The sequence below is a fragment of the Lissotriton helveticus genome, chromosome 10, assembly GCF_964261635.1.
Source record: "Lissotriton helveticus chromosome 10, aLisHel1.1, whole genome shotgun sequence".
Taxonomy (NCBI): Eukaryota; Metazoa; Chordata; class Amphibia; order Caudata; family Salamandridae; genus Lissotriton; species Lissotriton helveticus.
The window spans coordinates 958,720,199-958,744,369 of NC_136071.1; the positions used below are offsets into that span (position 1 = coordinate 958,720,199).

The 24,171-nt window shown below is 42.4% G+C and overlaps 1 protein-coding gene across 3 annotated transcripts in view; it reads left to right on the forward strand.

Moving 5' to 3' along the window:
* Nucleotides 1-24,171, forward strand: part of LOC144784677 (metalloreductase STEAP4-like) — a 187,625-nt gene that overhangs the window by 148,522 nt on the left and 14,932 nt on the right. For all 3 annotated transcript variants that reach the window (XR_013601693.1, XM_078663618.1, XM_078663617.1), the window contains exon 4: nucleotides 18,164-18,328. Coding sequence is in view for 2 of the 3 variants with exons in the window: in XM_078663618.1 (XP_078519744.1) it covers nucleotides 18,164-18,328 (165 nt within the window). In the remaining variant the exon portion in view is untranslated. The remainder of the gene's footprint in view (nucleotides 1-18,163; nucleotides 18,329-24,171) is intronic.

Here is a 24,171-nt window from a genome sequence, read left to right on the forward strand (position 1 = left end):
TTTGTCCCAGACTGTAAGGTAGGCTCTCATCCATGGCGGCTAACTTTGAGAACTCTAGCACAGCAGGAACTAGTAAAAGGACACTTGACAATTACTTTACTAGGGGTGTTGTGGATTCGGATAAGGATGACTCATTATCCGAACGCAGGATCGAACGACGCCGCTCCATTGAGTCTTTGAAAAATAGACCTTTAATTGACTTGGCCTCCCCACCTATTTTGTCTACCACTATTACCGATACTCCACTGGATGATCCACTGTCACTGGACGAATTTCCACTATTGCTTAGAAGCACTCCACTACCTACGGTTCATCCCTTAATTGCTCCCTCATCTACACCCACAGTTTTGCTTCCACCTGTCTCTAGTCCGTCCCCAAATGTGGTCAATGTATCTTGTAAACTACCCAAGGAGCAGCCGAAAAGGCAATGTAGACCATCCATTACCCCTAAAACCCTCGGCCCTCCGCCTACAAAAAAAAGCAGGGGGTTAGGAGTACCCCAAAGGGGTAAGCTTAGTCATACAGAGTTTGGCAAGACATCTAAACCTAAGACCTCTGGTGTACTTGCACCCAAAACTTCGGCACTGACTGATACAGTGCCTGTAGTGGTACCAACCTCAGACTCTGCCAGCTTACACCTTGGTAATACCCGAGGGAAGCAAGTTGAGGCCGTTACTATTCCAAGCCTAGTGACTATTCCCCCCATTATCACGGAGCAGAATACAGTCGAGCAGTTGCTTAGGTCCTTTATGCTCCCAATTTTGGATATTCTAAAAAGGGTTGAGCATCGAATAGGCAACTTGGAGGCTCTGTTTAATGCTAAATCAAGTGCTCCTATCACCTCTTTAATACCTACCCCTGTGCCGACCATTCTACCACAGCCTATAGCAGCTTCTGCACCTAATACTTTGGCCCCAAACGATTCCAATAGTGGTAACAACAGAGCTGTTAAACCTCTTGCTAGTAATAAACAGGTTACTGTAGATACGCCAATGATTTCTGCCAAGACGACTACTGTAATCAGTAAGTCTTTGAACAATAACCAGCAGAAAAACTTGGCTTCTCAACAGGCCCAGGTTCCTGGTCAAATAGTAACAAAATCCGTTGACCAGGCTCCAATAGAAGCCCAGATGGGCAACGCCACTTCCAGTACTAAGACCAAGTACTTGAGTAGGGGGAGGTTTTCAAGGCCCACTAATGGTATTCCCTATGGACCCAATGTAGAGTTACCCCCAGAGTCGCTACCTTTTGTAGTCGTACTCACAGGTGTCCCCCCACTAGGAGCAGGCAGGAAGGAGGGCCATCCCCAACTTAAGAATAAGATCCTACATTGGTTAGGTCAAAACAGACCACTCCCATACTATATCGACGGGGAGATAGTCCACGTTAGACGCCTGCCTTGGCTGGGTACAAGGGAAAAAAACATTGAGGGTGATATAGTTGTTGTTAATTTTAGGAACCCAGTAGCTGTTGGGGCTATATTAACAGGCCCCCCTATGAATTCGAATACCGCTATCGTCCCATACGACCTAACTTACTTTTATCCAAGGTTGTATGTGACTCCTGCTCTTTTTCCAGGGGGGGTCCCAGATCCTAATGGCATTAGGAACACCCACTTGCCTCCAAACAACAACTATACGTGCCACCCGCAGATGTCTCTCCCTCCTAGGAATAATTTAGCGTGGAATATAGTCCCTGCCAACGGACGTAGCCAGCATCCTGCGGGGCATGAGTTTTTCCAGCGGAATAGAAATATGGACCATTTGATTCCTTTTACTCCACTGGAAACCTCGAATAGATATGGAGCCATCTCTGGCCTCGATGGCTGTGATTGACTTCCAGCAAAGGTACCTGTCAAAGATTCCAGTGTTGGGGGTGGGGGGCTATTGGAGGAGAACGCACAGAGTAGGATGAGCTGCTCATTTACAGTCCCCCAATGTGGTGGTTCTCCCTCTAGTACAGATGATGATAACTGCACTGTAACTAACCATGTGATTCCGAAGAAACAGATGAGTCTAGAAGTGGGTGATTTTAATGTGGAAACTGTTATACCTTCAGGCAAGCCAGCTGATCAACTGTGTTCCAATAATGAAAATTTGTTACTGTTATCTTGGAATGTGGCGGGTTTGGTGGTGAAATTAGAGAACCTGGAGTGGTGCGAGTATGTGGACAATCATGGTATTTGTTTATTTCAAGAGACATGGGCCAGGACTATTCAGCACAGACTGGGCTTTGTAACTTATGCCGAGCCCGCAACCAAAGGCCCTAGGGGCAGACCATCCGGTGGATTGACCATATGGGTGGCTGTTCATCTTGGGTTCTTGGTCAAAAGAATTAACACCAATTCCTGTGATATTCTGTGTATTCTTCTGACCCGTAGAAACACACCCAAAATAGCGATTATTAACATCTATCTACGTCCGGTTTTGGGTGGCACAGTTTCTCATATTTTAGAGTCCTTAACTGCCCTATTAAATAGCTTCTCAACTGATACCAAGGTGATAATAGGCGGGGATTTTAATTGCCATTTCGAACCACTCAGGGGTGTCCCACTGTTAACATCAGATGAGGATGACGCCTGCCGGATTCCACCCCCAAACATCTATCCAGTCAAAAACTGGACTCCAATGGCCATGCAGCTCACCACATTGACATATACATTCTCACTTAGAGCTTGCAATGGCCGCTTTCCGGGGGATAGCCCAGGCAAAAGTACCTATAACGGAATGGGTCACTCGTCAACAATAGATTATCTGTTGGTTAGTATGTCTGTATGGCATCTGATTCGATGTTTCCACGTTTCGGATCGCGTGGAAAGCGATCACAACCCCTTGGTAGCAGAACTGGATGTGCCAAATCATGGCGGGGAGCACCAAGCGGCTGATTTGGTCTCTGGTGCAATTAGGATTACACAGGGCGGTAAAAAAATTCGATGGTCTTCTATTAAGTCGTCCCCAGATAACCTGGCATTACTGTATAAAAGCGTAATTCCCCAGTTTGAGCATCTAAATGTATTGTATGAAAACGCTTCCAATCCTGACAATGATGTTAAATGTTTAGTTATACACAAAGAACTAATGCTGACCTTAGCAGCAAGTTTCTCTAAACCTGTAAAATGTACTAACCGACAGGCACGTGCCACAAATCCCTGGTACAATCAGTCTTGCAGGAAGGCGAAGACCACCCTAGTTTCTGCCATCAAATCAGGCCATAGGGCTAATATTTTGGCTGCAAGGAATTTCTATAAGAATCTCCTTTCTCATGCAAAATCTGAATGGGAAACAGAAATGGAAGGCCATTAAACAAGCACTAATAGCGAAAGACGCCCGAACTTTTTGGAACTTGGTCCATACTGGGAAGGCAGAAGGGAAGGTAAAGATTGATCCCAATATAGCTGAGGAAGCTTGGTGTGCATATTTTGGTGATCTCTATTCTAACACTGCTTCCGTTCACAATCTGTCACCTATAACGTTTGCGAGACCGAGTCTAGAATGCCCCTCCCCTCCCTTTACTATGTCGGAAGTGACCCTTGCAGTTCAAGGGTTAAAAAGTAATAAGGCCCCTGGGTTGGACAAGATCCCCGGTGATCTTTTTAGAGATGAGCCGAAGATCTGGGTCCCCTACCTGACTGTCATATTTAATGCCATTCTTGACGGCCAAGAGACTCCAAGCACATGGCTGGGGGCCGAAATTATTCCGATTTACAAAAAGGGCTCTCCGCTGGCCCCGTCAAATTATAGACCAATTAGTCTAATTGACGTTACCCAAAAAATTTATGCCAAACTGCTTTTGCAACGCTTGCAAGATTGGATTAGCGAGAACAACATCCTCTCCCACTTGCAAGCAGGGTTCCGTGCCAAAACCTCGACCATTGACCAACTACTACGGCTCCAGGTCCTTTACTGGAAGCATGTGGTGATGGAAGGGGGGAGCCTCTACCTGACATTTGTGGACCTAAAATCCGCATTTGACATGGTGGACAGAAACCAACTTTGGAGCATATTAACAACAATGGGGATACCACCCTACCTATGTCTCCAATTCAAAAGACTCCATGACGGTACCTATGCAAAGGTTCGCTATGGCAAAAACGGCCAGCTAACAAGAGATTTTCCTATTGAGAAGGGAGTTAGGCAGGGATGTGTACTGGCCCCTACGCTATTTTCCCTCTTTCTAAATGGCCTCATTGATGACTTAACTAGTGTGCAAAACAGTGATGCTCCTAACCTAGCTGGTGGTAAATTTCCTACACTCATGTTTGCAGATGACACCCTGCTACTCTCAAAAACATCTATGGGGATGCAGCGGGTGTTAGATCAATTTACCAAATTCTGTAGGGACAGGAATCTGGTAATAAACATAGACAAAACTAAGTACATGGTGTTTAATGGCACTAAAACTAATTGCCCTTGTCCAACTATGGACGGACGAGCCCTGGAAAGGGTAAATCATTTTACCTATCTAGGCCTGACCTTAAATGATAGAATGAGTTGGGAAACCCAAATGACTAAGGCTAATCTAACCCTTTCTCAGTCTATGGGGGGTATCCTTAAAGTACAGAAATCTTGTGTTCATAAGCTAGTCAGTGTACCGCTGGAAATATACAAGGTACAAACCAGATCTTCTACCCTATATGGGGCAGAACTCTGGGGTCATTGTCCAGCGAACGAGATTAGTATAACAGAGAATACATTTGTTAGACAACTGCTCTCTCTACCCACTAACACCCCCCTAGTTCCACTAAGGCTGGATACAAATCTGAGGCCAATTGCAGAAGTAATTGCCTCACGCCCGCTTCTTTTTTTGGCGTAGATTGTGGAGCGTCCCGGAGCTTGAGTGTTATAGAGAAGAACTAAAAATTGTTATGGCTCGCCCGGGTGTGGGGAGGATAAAGTGGTTATCTTTTATAAGGGGGCAGGCGTCCAAGATCGGCATGGAGAATCTCTGGTCTAATCCGGAGGACACATGCAAATCTATCTCAAAGAGAACCCTGGCTGAGTCTATAAAACATCATAACCTTGAAGAGGTCCTTCGAACAGCCAGGCCTTCTAGTCTCACCGACAGTTTTTTGGACTTTAAGAATGTTTATAGTTTTGAGAAAGAATTAGATGCTATAGAACCTGTCTTAGCAAAAAAATTGTTTTTACAATTCAGATATGGTACATTACCCCTTTACTCCTATTCTGATAAATGGAAATTGGGTTTAGCTCGTCCTTGTCCAGGTTGTAATGATCCGAATGAATCTTTAATCCATGTAATCTTGTTTTGTCCTGCTTATTCTGTCAGCAGGAAAAAATGGATTATACAGTTATGTGTTAACCTAGGACTGAGGAACTATATAGACTATTTTAGGATTTTAAAAACTGATACTAATGCATTGATAGTTACTGCTATTGCTAAATTCTTGTTCTCGATGTGGTTAACTAGACGAAGACTGATCCGTTTGTAGTAACCCGCTTATTGTGGGTGGACGGCTCTGTCTCAGTAATAACTAGTTTTTTATTTGTCTTAAAGGAAATTTTTTAGCTTCTGTATCCTATTGTTATGTTTTTATTGTCATATTATAACCGCACGTCAACTGATTATTGCAAATATGCTAATTGAGATCTAACAATGCATTGGATGAGTTGTAAATGTATTCTTTTTCTTTAACTGTAATGTACTTTTATGGTTCATTAACAAACCGAAATAAAGTTAAATTGATGATGATGACTCCAATCAATGTATGTTAGGCACAAATACAAGTCCTAATCCTCACCGCTGACCACCAATGTTAGAGAAGGGGTTCTCTAGTTTGCAATGGTTTGCACTTGCTTGTAAAGCAGTTGTGCACACAAACAGTAGCACAGTGAAAACAATACAAATGAACACCACACCAGTTTAGAAAAATAGGAAATCCTTATCTAAACAAAACCAGACCAAAACAAGAGAAATCCACCATACATATATCAAGATATCATTAAAAATAGGCTATTCACAAAAATAAGCTTGTAGCAACAAATGGCTTCACATGGAGTTATAACGAAGTTGTGACAGATAAAAATACCAAAGTACGGCGCCGACCGTGTGGTGCGCAGCATCAGGCCCGGAGTCACAAGGACCCCAAAGAACAGTACCTTGGTAAATTATGAAAACAGAGACGGTGCACAGCCTCAGAAAGGTGATGCTGTGTCACTCGCATATGGCCACAGGGGAGGTGAGGCGTCTGTTCCTAACTGCGATGCAGGGGAGATTAGGCGTCAGTTCCTTACTGTTGCTGGGGAGGTGACATTGGGGTTACATCGAGTTCCTTACAAGGATGTGGGGTCGATTGATTCGGCAGGTCACCCACATCAGGTATAGGCTCTGTGATGATGAAGCACTGGCTTCGGAGAGGTCGGGGATGCGGTGTGAGTCATGGCGGTGCGTCATGCACATCACAAGTGGTGCCTTCAGCTCTGGTGCAGGCAACGACCTCTGTGACGGCATCAGAGTCGATACGGTGTGGCATCTACAGGCATCGGGCAGCAGTGCAAGTTGGTGCGCTGCACTTCACGATTGATGCCCATGGCTTTGTTGTAAGTTGTGTCATCCTTCACCAGCTTCGGTGTTGCATTTTTCCTTTGTGGCAGCTGAAACAGCAGTTCCAGATGCAGGAGTAAAAAGGGAGTGAAGTCGTTGTGTCCCTGAGACTACAGAACAGAAGGCAAGCCCTACACCAGGCCCTTAGAGATCTTCTTCAAGCAAGATATCCAGCACAGTTCAGTCTTTGTCCTCTCCATTGCAGAGACAACCCTTAAATGCCAATCCCATACAGCACACAGCAGAAGGGCAGTACTACTTCTTCAGCTTTCCCAGTTTTTTCCTTGGCAGAGGTTCCTCTTGAGTCCAGAAGTAATTTAAAGTTCTCGGGCCTGGGCCCCAATATTTATACCACATTTTCCTTTGTTCTTTTGTGGCAGAGAGTCTCTTAGCTCAATCCAAACCAACCATGTTCTCTGTGGTCCAGCTTCCTGGCAGGAGGGGAAGACAGCATTGCGTAAGGCAGCCAGTGCTAAAAGATGTGTGAAAACATTCTGAGTTCAGAGAGCCCAGACTCCATTTCTCTGTCTTGGCCCAATGAGAAGTTATACTTGTAAGCTTTTACAAAATATCTTTCATTCTATCATATGGAACAGATAGCCTTTTGAAGTAATGAGGACAGAGGTCAGCTGTAAAGAGGTAAGAGGGTTTATTTGTATGTTAGCTCCGAGTGGAAAATCCGTGGCTCCCTCTCTGGCTGGTCAGCTCTTAACTGCCAGAAGATAGAACAGTCAGTCCTTGGAGAATGTGGAACGCACTAGGCACAGTGCTCCACAATCCATGACTGACGTGATAGGTTACAACATATCCTCTCTCTTTAATAAAACAAAAGTACAGAAGTCAATATAATAGAATATAACTCAAAACAAGAAAGCAATACAATTTTATAACATTTCACAAAACATAAGGTTGATTAAAATGAGCATGTGCATTTATCTGCATACGAAATCTTTAAGGTAACCAGGAGGAAATCGATTTCTGTATACTCTTACCTCACGAGTGGGTTGACTCACAGTGTTGGAATCTACATTATTTTGTGCACATAGCCCTTAAAACAGCCTAAGTCTTCCCTGAACACATCTTTGGCTTCATTCAAAATGTCTTCTAATGAAGGGTCTTCTACCACCAACACCTGCGTAGGAGCTCTGGGATTTATAATATTATATAAATCAAACTGGTGTACCCACCCCAAAATAGGTGGTCCATCTCTTGATACATAAACTTTACCATCAATTGTTCTTCCTTTAAACTCAATGGTAGATTCCATAAAACCAATTATGTCAATGGTTTCTCCTTGGTACCCACCTGGATTAATGTCTCTGGGAAGCAATTTCTGGTTAGGCCACAACTTAACAAATATACATTTAGAAATGATAGTATACATTGATCCACAATCAACCATCAAGTCTACGTTGACTCCATTGACTTTAAATTCTGCCTTGGGTCGATTTCTTCTACCAACTTGGTCCTTGGGGTCATCTACGCATAGGATTTTATCTGACGGTACAAATGCACCTTCAATGTCATCAAGGGCAGTACTATTGTCACTGTCGATGGTCGCAACTCTCTGTGTGAAAGATTTCCTGCACATGTTTGAAAAGTGACCCTTTTGTCCACATTTTAAGCAATTTTTATCTATGGCTGGGCATTTATAATAGTCAGGGTTATGAGGACCTCCACATTTGTAACATGACCTAAATTGTTGTCTTCCTCTCTGAAAATTGGTCTTTTGAAAGTATTTTCCAGGTTTCGATATAGCTGCAACTTCGGATTCTGCATTCTGCATTGAAGAAATGTTGCTATAAGATACGTCATCTTTCTTGTTCATCTCACGCATACAAATTTGTGAGTGTTCAACAACTTTCGCTATTTCGATGGCATCTTTCAAGGTCGGATTCTTGGCTGCCCAAAGTCTTTCTTGGGTCTTCCTATACTTACACTGTACAATTAGCTGATCGCGCACCATTTCATCTGTCATGGCACCGAATTTGCATTTTAAAGATAGTTCTCTTAATTTGGACACAAACTCGTCTATAGACTGATTTTCACCTTGTTTGTGAGTGTAGAATTGATGACGATTCATCACTAAATTGACTTCTTTAGCAAATCTTGTTTCTAAACGTTTTTTTGCTTCATCAAATGCATTTTCTATAGCATTACCATTAGGTAGAGTTGCAGTCGGTAAATATTTAAAGATACGTTGTCCTTCCTTTCCTAGGTTGTTCAATAATAAAGCTTTTTTCCGATCAGCGCTAAATTTTTATCCATCTATTGCATCGATATAAGTCTCAAACATAGGCAACCAGTCCTCCCATTCTATTGCAAGTGGTCCTGGAGAGGCTAAAAATATAGGTGGAGTAACTACAGAGCTTTGAGTTGCCATAGTTGTCGTAATACTATTCCACAGTAACAGAGGTAAATTGTAGCAAAAAAACAATTTTCAACGTTGTGCAATATGTTGAAATAATATGAATGGGAAACGTTAATAACAAAAGAAAAGCAAAGAGTACCTTTTAAACGTTTCTTAATGTGGAGTTTCTTAATATGAGGTCGATGCTTTGATGCTGATCGATATATTTCTGTCAAAAGCTGATTTGCGCAAAAACAAAATGGTCGCTACGTTGTTTGTACGTTTTTTCAGGAGGAGATAGGCCTTGTTATGGTAGCGTGATGAGGAAGGAGGTTTGTGTCTTGTTTCTGGAGCTGGTTGGGCGTAGCGTTATGCTTGTGTCATGGAAGACGGCTTGCGCTCCTTTCAAGCGACTGCTCGCGTCTATGGCTCGCGCTCTTTTAAAAATGCTGCTCGCGCTTCTCTCAAGTACATGCGCTCGCGCTGACAACTGGTCGGCAACAATTTGGGCGAAGGGTAAGCTACTGGAAGTTAAATAAATAACAGCACTCACGGCTCGCTGAAACGCCACTACGTAGTTTTACATCACCACTGTGTAGTACTGCTTAAACGATACGATGCGCCTTCCTGGGACAACGAAGGAAATAACGACAGCACGCTGGTTTCTTGCCACTTCCACTGCGGAGACTGCAGCCAGATCGTCGCCAAAATGAAGTAATGAGGACAGAGGTCAGCTGTAAAGAGGTAAGAGGGTTTATTTGTATGTTAGCTCCGAGTGGAAAATCCGTGGCTCCCTCTCTGGCTGGTCAGCTCTTAACTGCCAGAAGATAGAACAGTCAGTCCTTGGAGAATGTGGAACGCACTAGGCACAGTGCTCCACAATCCATGACTGACGTGATAGGTTACAACACCTTTCAATAGCGAAAAACGAAATACACTGTATTTCACTATCCGGAAATGTCATACACACCAGTACATGCCCTACCTTTCACATATAATGCACCCTGCCCATGGGTTTACCTTGGGCCTACCTGAGGGTTGTCTTACATGTAAGAAAAGGGAAGGGTAGGGCCTGGCAAGTGGGTACCCTTGCCAGTCTGACATGGCAGTTTAAAACTGCACATAGACACTGTAGTGGCAGATCTGCGAACCCGTTGCAAGGCTGCTTGTGTGGGTGGCACAATCAGTGCTGCAGGCCCTCTACCAACATTTGATTTACAGGCCCTGAACACACACAGTGCACTGCACTAGGGACTTACCATTTAATTAGATAAGCCAAACATGGAAACACCCATCCATAAATACAATTTACATAGGGAGCACTTGCCTTTTGGCACTGATGGGCAGTGGCAATGGGCCCAAAGCATCTAGATTAGCAAAAACGAAAGATAATACACAGCAAAATACAGGAAACAAAGAAATAAAGACAGGGGATACCACACCAAGGATGCCAGGTCTAACAGACTCTTGTAGGCATCTTTGCTAATTTATATTGAGTTTTATGTGAGAGAAACTATTTAAAATTATGAATTACTCTGCAATAGTAAAAGCTGACCTCCAGCTCAGTACTGATGGACTACACTTTTCTGTTTGTAATGAAGAGACTGTTAGGATATTTTGGCAGTAATCCAGCCATTTTGTCAATGTTACTATGTGTAGTTATAGCAATTGTATAAATTACTAGATGTAGAATTTAATGTACAAAGTCTTTATATACCTAAGTGTTAGTTAAAACACTTATGTGTATGAGATGAATTCTTGTGATATAAAATAAATAGCTACCAGGTGCCAATCAAGATGTAGAAGCCCCTTGTTCATTCCCGACAGAGAGGTGCTGTAGGCTAGACATTCACAATCAACAACGTAATAATAACCTAAAAAAATAAATGTACTGCCAGTGCTTTTTCTTTAAAATGAAAAAGTGCAGTAATACATGTAGAATTAAATACTAAGCTCAACATAGAAACATGTACAAAATGGCACAATATGGTCCATGGGAACACACTGTAAAGTACCAGGGGTTTGCTCAAAAGAAGGCCACATACGTCAATTGCCACCCTCAGTTAAGACACCTTTATGGTGTCGTGACCCAGCAGGGTCCGACCCCTAAAACCACATTGTCTATAAAAAATGTGTGGTATGAAATATACAAAGTCAGACCTTCTGGCTTTGCCATAGGATGTTATCATACCTTTACAATTAACATTGAAGCATTTCACCATTATTATATTTCCAGCATGTTACTACAAATATTTACTTATTTTAAGTGCCTCTCTTAAAATGCCATGCTTACTGTTTTTGAAGGCTTTCCATAATAAGTGATATGAAACAGTGAACATTTCAATTAAATTGATATTTCTACTATTGAACGATGGTTCTCTGGCAATCACTGAGGACCCAGAAGCTCAATAGGCTCATGCACTCCTATGCCACATTGAAAGATCTTCATAAACACTTGGAACAGACTCTAGGCTCTTCTGAGATCACAAACTCTCCCTTATGTGAAACATAGGGGTACTGGGTTAGTAAAAGTTAAGAAAGAAATATAAGTACACTATCCTTCATTACCAGTGCAGGGATTTAAAAGTGAGGCTAGTGATGAGAATGCAATTACAAACAGTATCAAAAACTGAGGAAAAATCGGGAAGGACAGAAGTGGCTGAACTGCCTAGGTCAAGAAAGCTTCTGAGGTCATCAGACACAGCCAGTAGTGAAGGTCCATTGCTATGTAAATGGGTGAACACCTGATTGTATTGGATGTAGCAATGCATTGAATTCCAAATAGCCAGAGAGTAGAAAATTGACTGCCCTTTTCAGATGTTTTGTGGGTATGTGCAATAAAGAAATGATTTGTTATTCAGATGAGGTGCTTGCTGTTGTTATCCTGTTTTTATCGCAGATTTGCATTTGATGCATACATTATGCATTTGCCTCTGTTGTATTTTTTTTTTAACCATTTGAATATATAAAAAATGTATTATTATGCCAAGGGCCCAATTGATTATCACGTTGCATTGCCTGTCCATATACGTTTAAGATGTCGTACACTTGTATTTCTCTGTTTTAAAACAAATGCATTATTGGTCTATAGCTTGTATGACATTTTCTGTTGAATAAAGTTCATACAACAACAACAACAACAATAAAGAAATGGGGTGTAATATCTTAAAAACTTATAGTCAGCTGTTGCTTTATTGTACAATTGATACAACTAGTGCATGTCTCTAAATATTCAAGACAGTGGCAGCGATAAGAGACAGATTACAAAGCAGAACAAGGGCTGGGTTCATAATATCTGGGGTGAGTTTGATAGGGAGAAGTAACACATGAGTATCTTCAGATGAGATAGGAGAAAATTCATCAAGTGATGTCATATTGCAAGCATTTGATGGTAGATTCAGAATGGGCAGTGATACAGAAGGAGTTTGAGAGCCAAAACTGGAATTAATCTTAATGGTTTTATCATGAAAACAGGACGAAGTTGGACAAATGACTGGATGTGAGGAAAGTCCTTCTATCAGGTTTTTGGATTGATGTTCCATTACTAAATGCAGTAAACCTACCTTCATTCATTGAAGTCAGTAGAGGTAGAGATTGTATACTCAGTATGTGAGTAAAGACAATATTCTACAAGCTAGTATTACGTTTAATTGTAAGAAAATATATCTCAATGAAATAAGCCTGTTAAAAATATCACCTGGCCCTCAAACACAATTAGATCTAAAAGAAATGAGAGCACAAAGACAGATGAGAGAGGACCTACCTTGTGCCCAGGTACGTTTCCTACTACACTTGAATTACGATGCATAAAGCGAGCATCCGAGACAGTGTGATCCCCCAAAAAAACAGAACAAAGGACTCAGATCAGGTTTAGGCCAGATTCTTACTTCCAGGAGCTGTGGTTACAGAAACTGTCTCTGCCCCATACTATGTACCACCCTTCTGATTTACTCAGTAATCAATTACCTTTCGAATCTACCTTGGATCCCAGGTATGTATTCATTACCATCACCCACCATTCCTAATTCACAGACTGCCCCTACTTCTTGTGCCCCATCAATATAGGGCTACCACATATTTTCTTGTAATTCCTATATTTGAACTAAAAAGTCCTACCCTGCACTTCTCCAACACACTCTTTATGTGCCTCCAGCCTATGAATGTCATGTGTACTAGCTTTTTGCTGTCCTTGCCTATAAGTTACTAAAACTACAGAAATGTAGTAGTACGTGGTGCTTTTCAAAGGTTCTCATCAATAATTAATAAAAAGTAAAAGCATATACGTTTAACGTTTCCAAGGTCCACGTTTAATTATTAAATATAACCCAATTTTTCCTGCCTCTAACCTACTGCATGTGCATAGGCTCAAAGTTGTAACCACTGCAAACATCTTGACTGGCATATTGTTTGTAACTGATGGATATTGGAGGTACACTTATACTTTGAGCATGGAAACAAATATACCTAAAAAAAAAAACGCCAGAGAATATGCCTGGGGGAAACTTCGTTTTCACTGGTACAATGGGCATAATTTCAGAATTTTGAGTTACCGTAAATTCATTACATTCCTTGAATTTTGCCGTTGTACAATTTTGCATGATTTTGTAGACAGAGAGCAGTTGGTGCAGGAAATATCTCACTAAGGCACGTTTACTCCCTGAACCAGTCTCCTGGTATCTTGCAAAACATTTTGATATAAATTAGATGCTATTGTAAAAAATCTAAATAAAAATGTCATGCGAGAGATCTTCAAACCAAACCTTTTGTATGGAACGTAACAACGTTTCACAAAATAATTTATGCGATTTAGCACACCCCGAGAATAGTGTTGCTGCCAGCTAAGACAGCCACTGAAGTAGGAGTGTTTTTATTTGTCAGATGAACATACGATCATAGGCTTCTCTTGCCACGTTAATAGGGTCGTTTGTAGACTCATCAGCATTACTAAGTGCAAAAATAGCACAGCACAATAAAAATGCTACCAGGGCTTTTAATTGTTTTTGCACTCAGTTTAATAATTGGTGCCCCACATGCAGAACAACCCATGCGTACCGCTCCATTTTAATTTTTGTTTTTACTCTCTTTCTTCCAGTGAAATGTTGGTGGTAAAAACAGACACTAGCAATAAATAGGGCTTTGGTGTAAAAACAGCCACATTTATTTTTCACAGCATTATTTATACTAGCACAAAGATCTAAATGGCTCAGGTAGACTCGAACACCTTGAGCTCTACTTGAGATAATCCGTTTTTATTTGGCCTGTTGTGTTCCTGACCCTATGACGAGGAGATAGCTCCTTTTTAATTTCGTGTCAGAGGTTTTCCAGAAATCATGGTATGTATATATGAATGGGGTATTTTATAGCACTTTTAGCCAAAATGTGGCTGGGGTCTTTACAGGGTCAAAAGCCATGATACAGTTAAAAGGTGAGTCCTGCATGATATAGGAATGCCACTGCAGATCCTGGGTGCATAGACCTAGAGCACCAGTTACCTCATTAGGGGCCAGATGTAGGTCGCCCAATACTGGTCGGTAACGGGCGTAATTACCGAATTTCGGCCGTTACCGAGGCTACTGAGATGTAGGTGGCCTAAATTGCAAATTCGGTAATTTACCGATTCGGTATTTTAAGGAATCTGTAAATTACCGATTCCTTAAAATACCGAATCGGTAAGTTACAGAATTTGCAATGTAGGGAGCACTCAAATGAGTGTTTTTCCCATTTTAGGATTCGTTATTTACCACCAACTATAAGTTGGTGGTAAATAACGAATACCTTTGAAAATGCAAATCTGTGCATTTTCAACTGTGCCATGTGGCAGACATATATGCCCTTAGGGCATGTTTGTGTGCCACATCTGCACACAAGCAATATTCAGGGGTGCAACAGGGTGTCAAAGTGACACCCTGGCACTTTTGAATGTGTCCCCCATTTTACTGAATCGGTATTTACCGATTCGGTAATTACCATTCATTCGTATGCGCCTCCAGGCCCATAGGAATGAATGGCAATTACCAAATCGGTAAATACTGATTCGGTAAATACCGAATCTTACTGATTCGGTAATGTTTTCCAGGCTTTTTTTGATACATAGCATTTACTGATTCTAAAATACCGAATCGGTAAAATTTGGTATTTTAGAATCGGTAAATGTACTTTTCCTACATCTGGCCCTTTATGTTTTGGCACTTCTCTCTCTCCAGTGTGATGGTGTGCTAACTGGGAGTGTACCAACAGCACCAAGATGCTGGTAGTGATTGGGCCCTGGGTGGTAATGACTTTGTACATTATTAAAGTGGTTTTGAAGACTGTGCCATGGTTAGGGAGATCAACTGGAGTTTCGGAAAGATACGGGTGCTGTGCTCATATTTCTTTAAACCCTTGATGAGCAATGCTGTGGTGTGCTGTATGCTCTAAAGAGGGGAGGGCAGAGTGGAGTCTGTGATGCCTTGGTACAAATTATTGCCACCATCCTTATACAAGAGTCCAAGAGGCTTGAACTGAAGTTCTTTGCATGCTGTCTCACAGGAATGGTTTTACTTTCTTCAGCAGAGAGAGCTGTTACCGGGATGTCTTAGTTTTCAGAACAATGTGTCCCTTGAGGGTGAGGTTGATATCCAGGGTCAAAATTACCTTGCCAAAACAGGGATAATGACGGTAATGACCGGTGCCCCCAGGGGTAATGCCCTGGGGTATCAAAATCGATATTTGGATACTTGTTATTTAAACAAATAAGTTACCTTAGATGAACATTTTAAGAAAATGACAGATGAAGTCACAGAATAAAAGATAATTTCAATCACATCTACATTTCTACAGTGTATTGAGCAATTGAAAATAATAAGAGTAGTGTCCTTAGAGTAGTGCAATTTCTTATTCTTCATTGATGGGGTATCCACAGTTAGAGTTACTAAACAGGAAGAACTTATAGAAATATGGAAAAGTAGTGAAGTATGCTTTTGAAGCGCAAGTTTAAATTGAAGGTGATGATATACAGAATAAGGGAATCTATTTTGCTTGTCCTCAGGCTGTAAACAGGCCTCTGTATGCACTTTGGCCCAGGTTTGCATTGCCCTTGCATCACACAAGGCAATGCAAGCACTTTAGTCAGATTTACTAAGCCATGAAAAGCCACCTTGCTTGGCTCTTCGTGGCTTAGTAAATCAAGAAAAAGAGATGCTGCCGAACGTGGCAGCAAACACTGTGCACTGTGCACTAATGTCCCGAAGGGATTCAACAATGTAAACAATAAGTAATCAATAGTAAATCACAATGAATAACAGAATCCTTCTCATATAGCAAAAAAAGATTGTATTCATCGAGAATGCATAAATCATCAAGGTAAACAAATTGTATATACAGTAATTCTGAATGACTTGTTAACACTTTAATAAAAGCACATTTACAGTCATTGCATCATGACTATTACAATGCAAAATATATTAATATGGTACATTTTGCTAACGCTTGTGAACAGCCCGATGCATTTCGGGACATAGGTGTCCCTTCCTCAGGGGAAATCTGGCTGAGTAATGTTGTGGCAAGGCAATGAAGTGCGGAGGCGCACTCGCTGAGAAGACTGGTCTGGAGGTGATTTGTGTTCTTAACACGACTGATGCAGGCACTAATGCAGGAATAACCGCCAATCTAACAGTGCTTCGCGAAAACACTGCTCGGATTCCTCAACGCGAACCCTGAATATAGCCTGTCACGAAGCTCGTGTTGCCAAGTTGAATAAAGTTGTCAGTAAATCAAGAGTAATGCAAGGCAGTGAAGGTCGCTGACTTGCATTACTTTGTGTTGGGAAAGCCTTAACATTGATGGGGTGTGGCCATTCCCATGCATCCCCCCATAGCTTTTGGCACATTCCCAGGCTTACTATGAATAGTAAAGTTGGAAATGCTGTAAAATGGTGCACAGTCCAAACAGAGAAATAAAGAGGAGAAACGTGTTTATTGTTCCTCTTTATTTCCTCTATGTATACTGCATTCTGCAGCACACATACGCTGAGAAAAATGCCTCTGAGGTTTGTTTTTGCACAGGAAGGTGTGCCTTCCTGCTTAAAATCAATCCTGCCTGTAACACAGACACCCTTGCACCATGGCACAAGGGTGCCGCAGAGAGAGAGCTGGAATGTGACATATCTTATTATATATGGCACATTCCTACTCTCTTCATTTGACGCAGTGCAACAAGCCTTCCTGCAGCCAATGTAAAGCTGGGATAGCTGAGCATGAAAGACTGCTCGGTAGGTCATAGTTTTAGGTATGGCAGTGGGAGAAACTGGCTCAAACCAGCCTGCCAACTAAGAAGTGTCAACTTACCGCTACCAATGAGCACCTATGCTACCCTAGACAAATATTGGCACTGAGGTACATCCAGTTGCAACCTTGCAGAAACTGCAGGGATGTTTTCCAAGTCCTAAAGCAGGTTTCACAGGATGTTTCCATGAATAGGCTGACTACAAAGGGAAGCTTAGGGCGACTATACCAACACAAAAAGATGAGGACTGAATGCTGAACATTGTCAAATTCTCACCCCCAGTCACAGATCTGGGTTAAATTCATGATTGTTTTGCTCATCATGCCACCCCAGTTTTGGCTCAGCCATATGCAAATCAGTCTTGAGACTGCTCGCAATGGGAACAGTCCACGACAAACTGCAAGACCTGGTTCTCCGCGGACCGGAAAACAAGCTGGGACCGGATGTTTGGGTACCACCTCGCATCAGCCAGGCTAGCTTGCATCCAGTGGCATAACAAGCACAGGACCCACGTCTGGCATACCCTTCCTACTTAGGTCAACAATAACAACATAAAGGGTAGCTAGCCATTAACAAGTCAAGAAGAATGTCTGCCGTGATATCACTGCATTGCTGCCTATCTGCTCACAAAACATACGGCATGCCCCACACAGAGGCCTTCTTAAGTCTATTATACTGACCTAGTTGCAACGCGCTGTTTTTGCATTCGAAAATAAAGACTGTGTTTTCCTCTCAGTGCCTGGTAATCTATAACAGTTTATTTTCAAAACTGTGTTTAGACACCTTTTTCCGAGTTGCTATCTGTTGCATGGGTTAAAGGTTAACAGTGGTGTTTTTTAAAGTCATATTTGGATTTGTCTCTTCATTGCATTAATAACGTAGATAACTCATTATATTAAACTCTGTATCCATTCACTATAGTGTGTCTGTTTATGTTCACTTTTATTTTTACTAAATACTGATTATGAAGATGTATTTATCTTTTTATAGATCAAAAACAATGCGACAGACCCTTTTGATCCAAACTATGCCTGGCGTTCGGATGCCTACCTAGCTCCGGGTATCCTTGGATTTTTTTTCTATGTTCTTTTGGGGATAACCTCCTTACCATCTGTAAGCAATATTGTTAACTGGAGGGAGTTTCGCTTCGTACAGGTAAGTGTAAAATATGTATTTGATTCAACTCAATTCTTCAATTGTATTTAAGATTAACCCATTGTTTTCAGAAACGGTTTACTTCAGGCGCATTAAATAATAAATATACATGCACCAGTAAGATATTTTTGTCACTCTATATACAATGATATTTCAAATTAAGACAACAATAATTTCACCAGCAGTATGTTTAAATAAGCTTCTCTGCTAAAGATACATGGAAAATCAGTAGGCTTGATAAAATCCAAATGCAGAGTGAAACTCAGGGAGCACGTTTCTGCCTCCTGCCACCATAATGTGGCTAGGATCATTATTACCAAATTCCTCTGAAGATACATGCTCACTGTCTATAGGTTTTGACCTGATATTTGAATTGCAAAGCAGCGAGTCAATAGAAACATGGATGTATCAGGATCTTGAATATTGGCCAACAGGAAAGTAATATAGCAGCTGTGTGACTCTGTTTTTTCCTTTAATTTTAGGGGCTGTAATTTGAACAATTATGTATTAGTATCATTAATGTGATGCATTTCTATCATTAATCCTATTATGGCCTAATTATCTGCCTTTGAAGCATTGCAGAAACACTTCTGCATAGATAATACACAGCTGCTGGCTATTTACATGATTCTCTCAGTCAGGCAGAGCCCATCCACACAACTGTACACAATAAAAAAGCAGTACACAATGCCTCAATCCGATCTTTGCCGATTGACTCTACGGCGTATGTGTTACAAATGTTATTTTAAAAATCATTTTTTTAAAAAGAAGTCTTGAACGACATCTGTTAGCTCTTATCCAGTAAGTATCAAAGGTATCTCTATTTATCCTATACACTATACTCTAAACTACTGCCAATCTTCCCCTGTATAAGAATTTTTTCCTGCATCTCTCTACTTACTGTGTCACTTTGAGATACACAATTTATTCAAGGTTCTGTCCCCATATATTTAGACATTTGGGGGCCCATTATGATAATGGGTGGATCGCCAAAAACCTCCTCCCGCTTCTAATTTCCTCCGCCATATTACCATGGGGGGGACCCGGGCGGACGGGAAGATCGTCCGCCGGTTTTGCCTACCGGGCAGAAAAGCAGTTTATATGGTGGCAGTGTCAGGTAGACACCGCCATCCATATTTGTATGCAGGCAGGGACATGCCTTTCCTTGGCAGCAACCCCCCCCCCCCCACGGAAAGGCAGGCGTTTTTTGACATTGGGGGCCCGTAGTGGGCCCCCAGGGAGCCGGGGGGTGGGTGGGGCACATGGGGGGTACCAGTTCCATGTACAACATGGCAGGCACCGCGCGGTGCCTGCCATGTTGTGCATGGAAGTTCTCTACATGCCTTCCTGGCATTGTGGCGGGCGATGCTGAGTGTACCACCCACCACAATGTCAGGAATGAAGGGTGTGCCCGTCGCAGTGGCGGGCGCATCCTAATGGCCTCCAAGGGACCCCCGCACTTATGGCGGGCAGTCCAATTTCGCAATAGGATGGCGGGCGGACAAAGCTTGCCCGCCATCCTAATGTGCCCTTAAGAATTGGCTGTCAAAACAAACCTGTAGACATAGCCGTACAAATGGTATTCCAACAAAATATTGTCTAAAAAATATTATGAGACACAAATATTGTGTCAAAATATTGTGATATCAAAAATATCGTGGGACAGAATATGGAAGGCAAGAATATCTTTTTTGGGATCTTTTATATATATGTATTTGTAAATAGGATTGCTTTTTAATATTCAGCTGAGTTTTACTAGCTTTTGTGTTCTAATTTGGTATTATTTTAATGTTAAGCATGTTTAATAATTTATTTGTATTACTTATTTTGATTTGGTAAGACATTTAAATTTTTTATTTTAGGTTATTTTTTGAGTGTGTTGATAGTTATGTAGGGGGATGTATTGAAAATATAATGGTTTTGATTTAGTACACGTTTTTATTCATTGTAATTTCCTAATTCAGTAATGATGTAAAACAATACTTACTGCATAGTATTGTAGAGATGCGTTATCAATTTACATGGGCAAGGGGTAGTAAGAATATGTTTTAGCACCTGGAGGGCCGGGGACGAAGCAGGAAACATGTCGTGTAGTGCACGGCATATGGCCTGCAGTTGATAGTATAGTAGGGTATCAAGGAGCGTGGGGAGTGGGGACATTGCGGTCTGTAGTGGTGTGACGAACTGTCCATCTGGGTATAGGTCTGAGAACTGTTTAATCTTGTGTTTATTTGCATGCATAATGGCTCCTCTAACCAGAAGCAGCAACAACTGGGGGTTATTAGCTAATGGAAGAGAAGAGGCATAGAGGTATGCCATCTTTGCACTTGTCCTCAAACCCTCCCATGCCCAGCAGACATATTCAACAGTGTTAGTCTCCTACCAGGGAATTCTGAAAGGCTGATAGAGCATCATTAATAATATGTATGGGGCGGTGTGGTCTGTCTCGAAAGCCATTTGTGGTTGGAAAGGAGTTGGGTATAACCAGAAGGGTAGGTACTGGGCTTGGGCGCAGTAAGCATACAATGTTAAGTCTGGTGCTCCCATTCCACCTTGTGCAAGTGGGAGCGTGAGGAGTTCTCAGGTGACCCTTGGTTGTTTACCCATCCATAGTAAAGTGACCACTGTGTAGCAAACTTCTGAAAAAGTGAGTTGTGACCGAAAGTGGGAAGTTGATAAAAAGGTAAGGAATCGGTGAAGAATAATCATCTTTGCAGTCACAATTCGGCCAGCTAGGAATAGGGGTAGTTTAGACCATATATTTTGTCCTCCAGCCAGGTCATAGTTCACTCGCCACAGCTACTCCGTGTCGCAACTGAGCCATATGCCTAGATATCTAACTGGATCATCTTCCCTTTGCAAAGAGTACTCAGTTGGAAATTATTGTGTATTGTCAGTAAAAGAAATTAATATGGATTTAGCCCAGTTAATTTGTATGCCTGAATAGCCACCGAAGCGGATCATCTCCCTTGTCAGAGGAGCCAAAATCTCCTCCAGATCAAAGGTGTATAGGGTAATCGTCTGCGTACATTGTAGCTACCAACTCCTTGATGGTGAAAACAATGCTCGTTTGTGTGATGTTGGTGGTGGGAAGAGTGTAATGTAGTTGCACTTGTTTAATAATGCTGGGGCTATGGCCAAGCCTGACCAAAAGAGGAAAGAGGTATGCCCATTCTAAGGAAACAAACGCCTTGGTGTCATCGAGTAGGGCAGGCACTGCTGAGATTTGAGGGTCAAGGTGTGCATCACTGCAAGATAGTGCAGAGGTTGTGAGATGTTGAATGGCCAAGAATAAAGCCAAACTGATTGGATCACACTATTATAGGTGGGCAGCTAACTATTTGCAAGGACCATGGCATACATTTTATTGTAAACATTTATGAATGAAAAGAGTTGATATGAATCACAGAGGTTGACTGGTTGTCCTGGATGAAGTGTAGTGATAACCACCTTACCCAATGAAGGTGGCAGGGCAACGGTGTTCAGGGAATCCTGGAACATAGCTAAAAGGTGTGGAGCTAATAGTGAGTGTTAGACCTGGCATTTCCAGCGGGTTTATCCCCTGACTTTTTGCTTCTTGGCCTCCTATGTTTGACCCTGTTTCTGTTGGTTTTAGGACTCTGGGCACATTACCACTGCTGATCAGTGCTAAAGTGCATATGCTCTCCCTGTAAAGTGTGTTTATGGATTGGCGTTTCCATGAATGGCTTGTTTCACTTAATACTAAGTCCCTAGTACAGTGCACTGTGTGTGCCCATGGCCTGTAAGTCAAATACTTCTAGTGGGCTCGCAGCTCTGATTGTGCTACCACACAAGCAGCCTTTGAAAGGGGTCTCAGGCCTGCCACTGCATGTGACATGTGAGTCACCCCTAAGGTAGGCCCAAGGTACCCCTGTGGGCCAGGTCCAGTGTGTGTGAAAGGTAGGACATGTACAGTTGTGTGTGACATGTCCTGATAGTGAAATACAGTGTATTTCATTTTCCCCTATGGAAAGGATATCTCTCCCACAGGATAGAATGAGAGTTTATTTATAACATCTTATAAGTATAACTTACCATTGGTACAAGGTGGAAAGATGGAGTTTAGTTTAATGCAACTTTTAGTGATTTTTACATTGTGTGTTTGAAGATACTTTTAGAAAGTGAATATTTTCTTGCTTAGCCATCCTGTGTGCGTCTGCTAGTTTGTGGATTGACTGTCTGGCTTTGGAGTTACAGGGGCTGGGGATGTGCATTCTCTCAGACAGCCACTGGGAGGCTGAGGTGTATCATGCCTTTCCTGACTGAGTCAGGGCTGGGCTGAATACACTTGGGCTTCATTTAGTGTAGGGGAGGAAATTTCTTTGCACCTGAATGGGCATGGTCTGCCTTACACAATGTTGTCTCTATCCTGTCAGGAAGCTGGACCAGGGAGGACAGAACTGGCTTGTAATCAGCACAGATCTCTCTTCCACAAGAAAACAAAGAGACATTGAGTATAAATATTGGGGCCCAGTCCCCAGAAATGTATAATACCTCTGGACTAAAGAAGAACCTCTGCCAAGGAGAAGAGCTGGGAAAGCTGAAGGAGATGTATTGCCCCTTTGCTGTGTGCTGTCTGGGGTTGGCCTGCAGTGGCTGCTTCTGCCAATGACAGAAGAAACACTTTGCTGCGTGCTATGTATCCTGCTTGAAGAAGATCTCCAAGGGCTTGAAGTAGAGCTTGCCGCCTGTTCTGAGGTCTCAGGGACACAAAGTCTTCACCACCAGCTCCCCTGAACTCTCTTCCTGGGATTTCTGACCTGCTAAGAGGTGCCTGCTCCTGTGTTGGGCCTCCGGATGTTGTTTCTGCTGCTGGGAGCTGAGAAAAAGAGAAACAACTAAAGAAGCATGATGTATCTGCACCCGTTTCCGATGCAACACTGCTGTGCCGGAAGAATTTCCATGCACTGTTGGCGTGCCGCTGAAGAAACCGATGCAGTGCTTGCCCGCAGTTGGACAAATTGCTGCTCAGTGAGTCTTGTGCACCGATCTCTGAAGTTCGAGATCACCACACCGACTTCGATACAGGCCCTGCGGTTCAACTGCAAGTACCGACACATCGGGGGGACGGCAGTTGGAGAGGACAATGCAACGCTGCTGCCACCTCCATATCGGAGGCCAACGCCTCCCGAATCCCCACGCATCGCACAGGGCACCTGGTCTGAAGCAACGTCGAGCTGCAGTAAGAAACCAACTCATCACCTCCTGCACAGTAAGAAACCGATGCATCACTTCCTCTTCAGTAAGGAACCAATGCATCACCTACCCTAGAGCAAGGAACCGATGCCTCGCCTTCCCTGGGTGTAAGGAACCGACACATCACCTTCCCTGCAGATGTTTTTGCTTATGATTTTGACACATCCAAGGTACTTGGTGTGGAAAGTGTTGCATCTATACTTTGCTACGGACAGAACTGTTTTTACCTTTTAAAAGTCACATCTTGCTAACTGTATGTTGGAATTTTTGCTGTTGTTTTCGTCATGTTTGGTTTAGATAAAAATGACTTATTTTTCTAAACTAGTGTGGTGTCCATTTGTAGTGTTTTCACTGTATTACTGTATGCGTGCACACATGCTTTGTACACTGCCTCGGAGCTAAGCCTTTCTGCTTGTGCCAAGCTACCAAGGGGGTGAGCAGGGGTTGTCTAAGGGTTCCTACTTTGACAAAGGTGCAAACCATTGCCAACTAGAGACCCCCAGGCATACTACTCTTAGAAGATGCCATGATGAGCCCATCGAGTCCAGGCGACTTGTCACCATGCAGGCCTCTTATAACTTGCTCAATTTCCTCAGTGGTGATGGGGGGGAGTCTAGTTAGACACA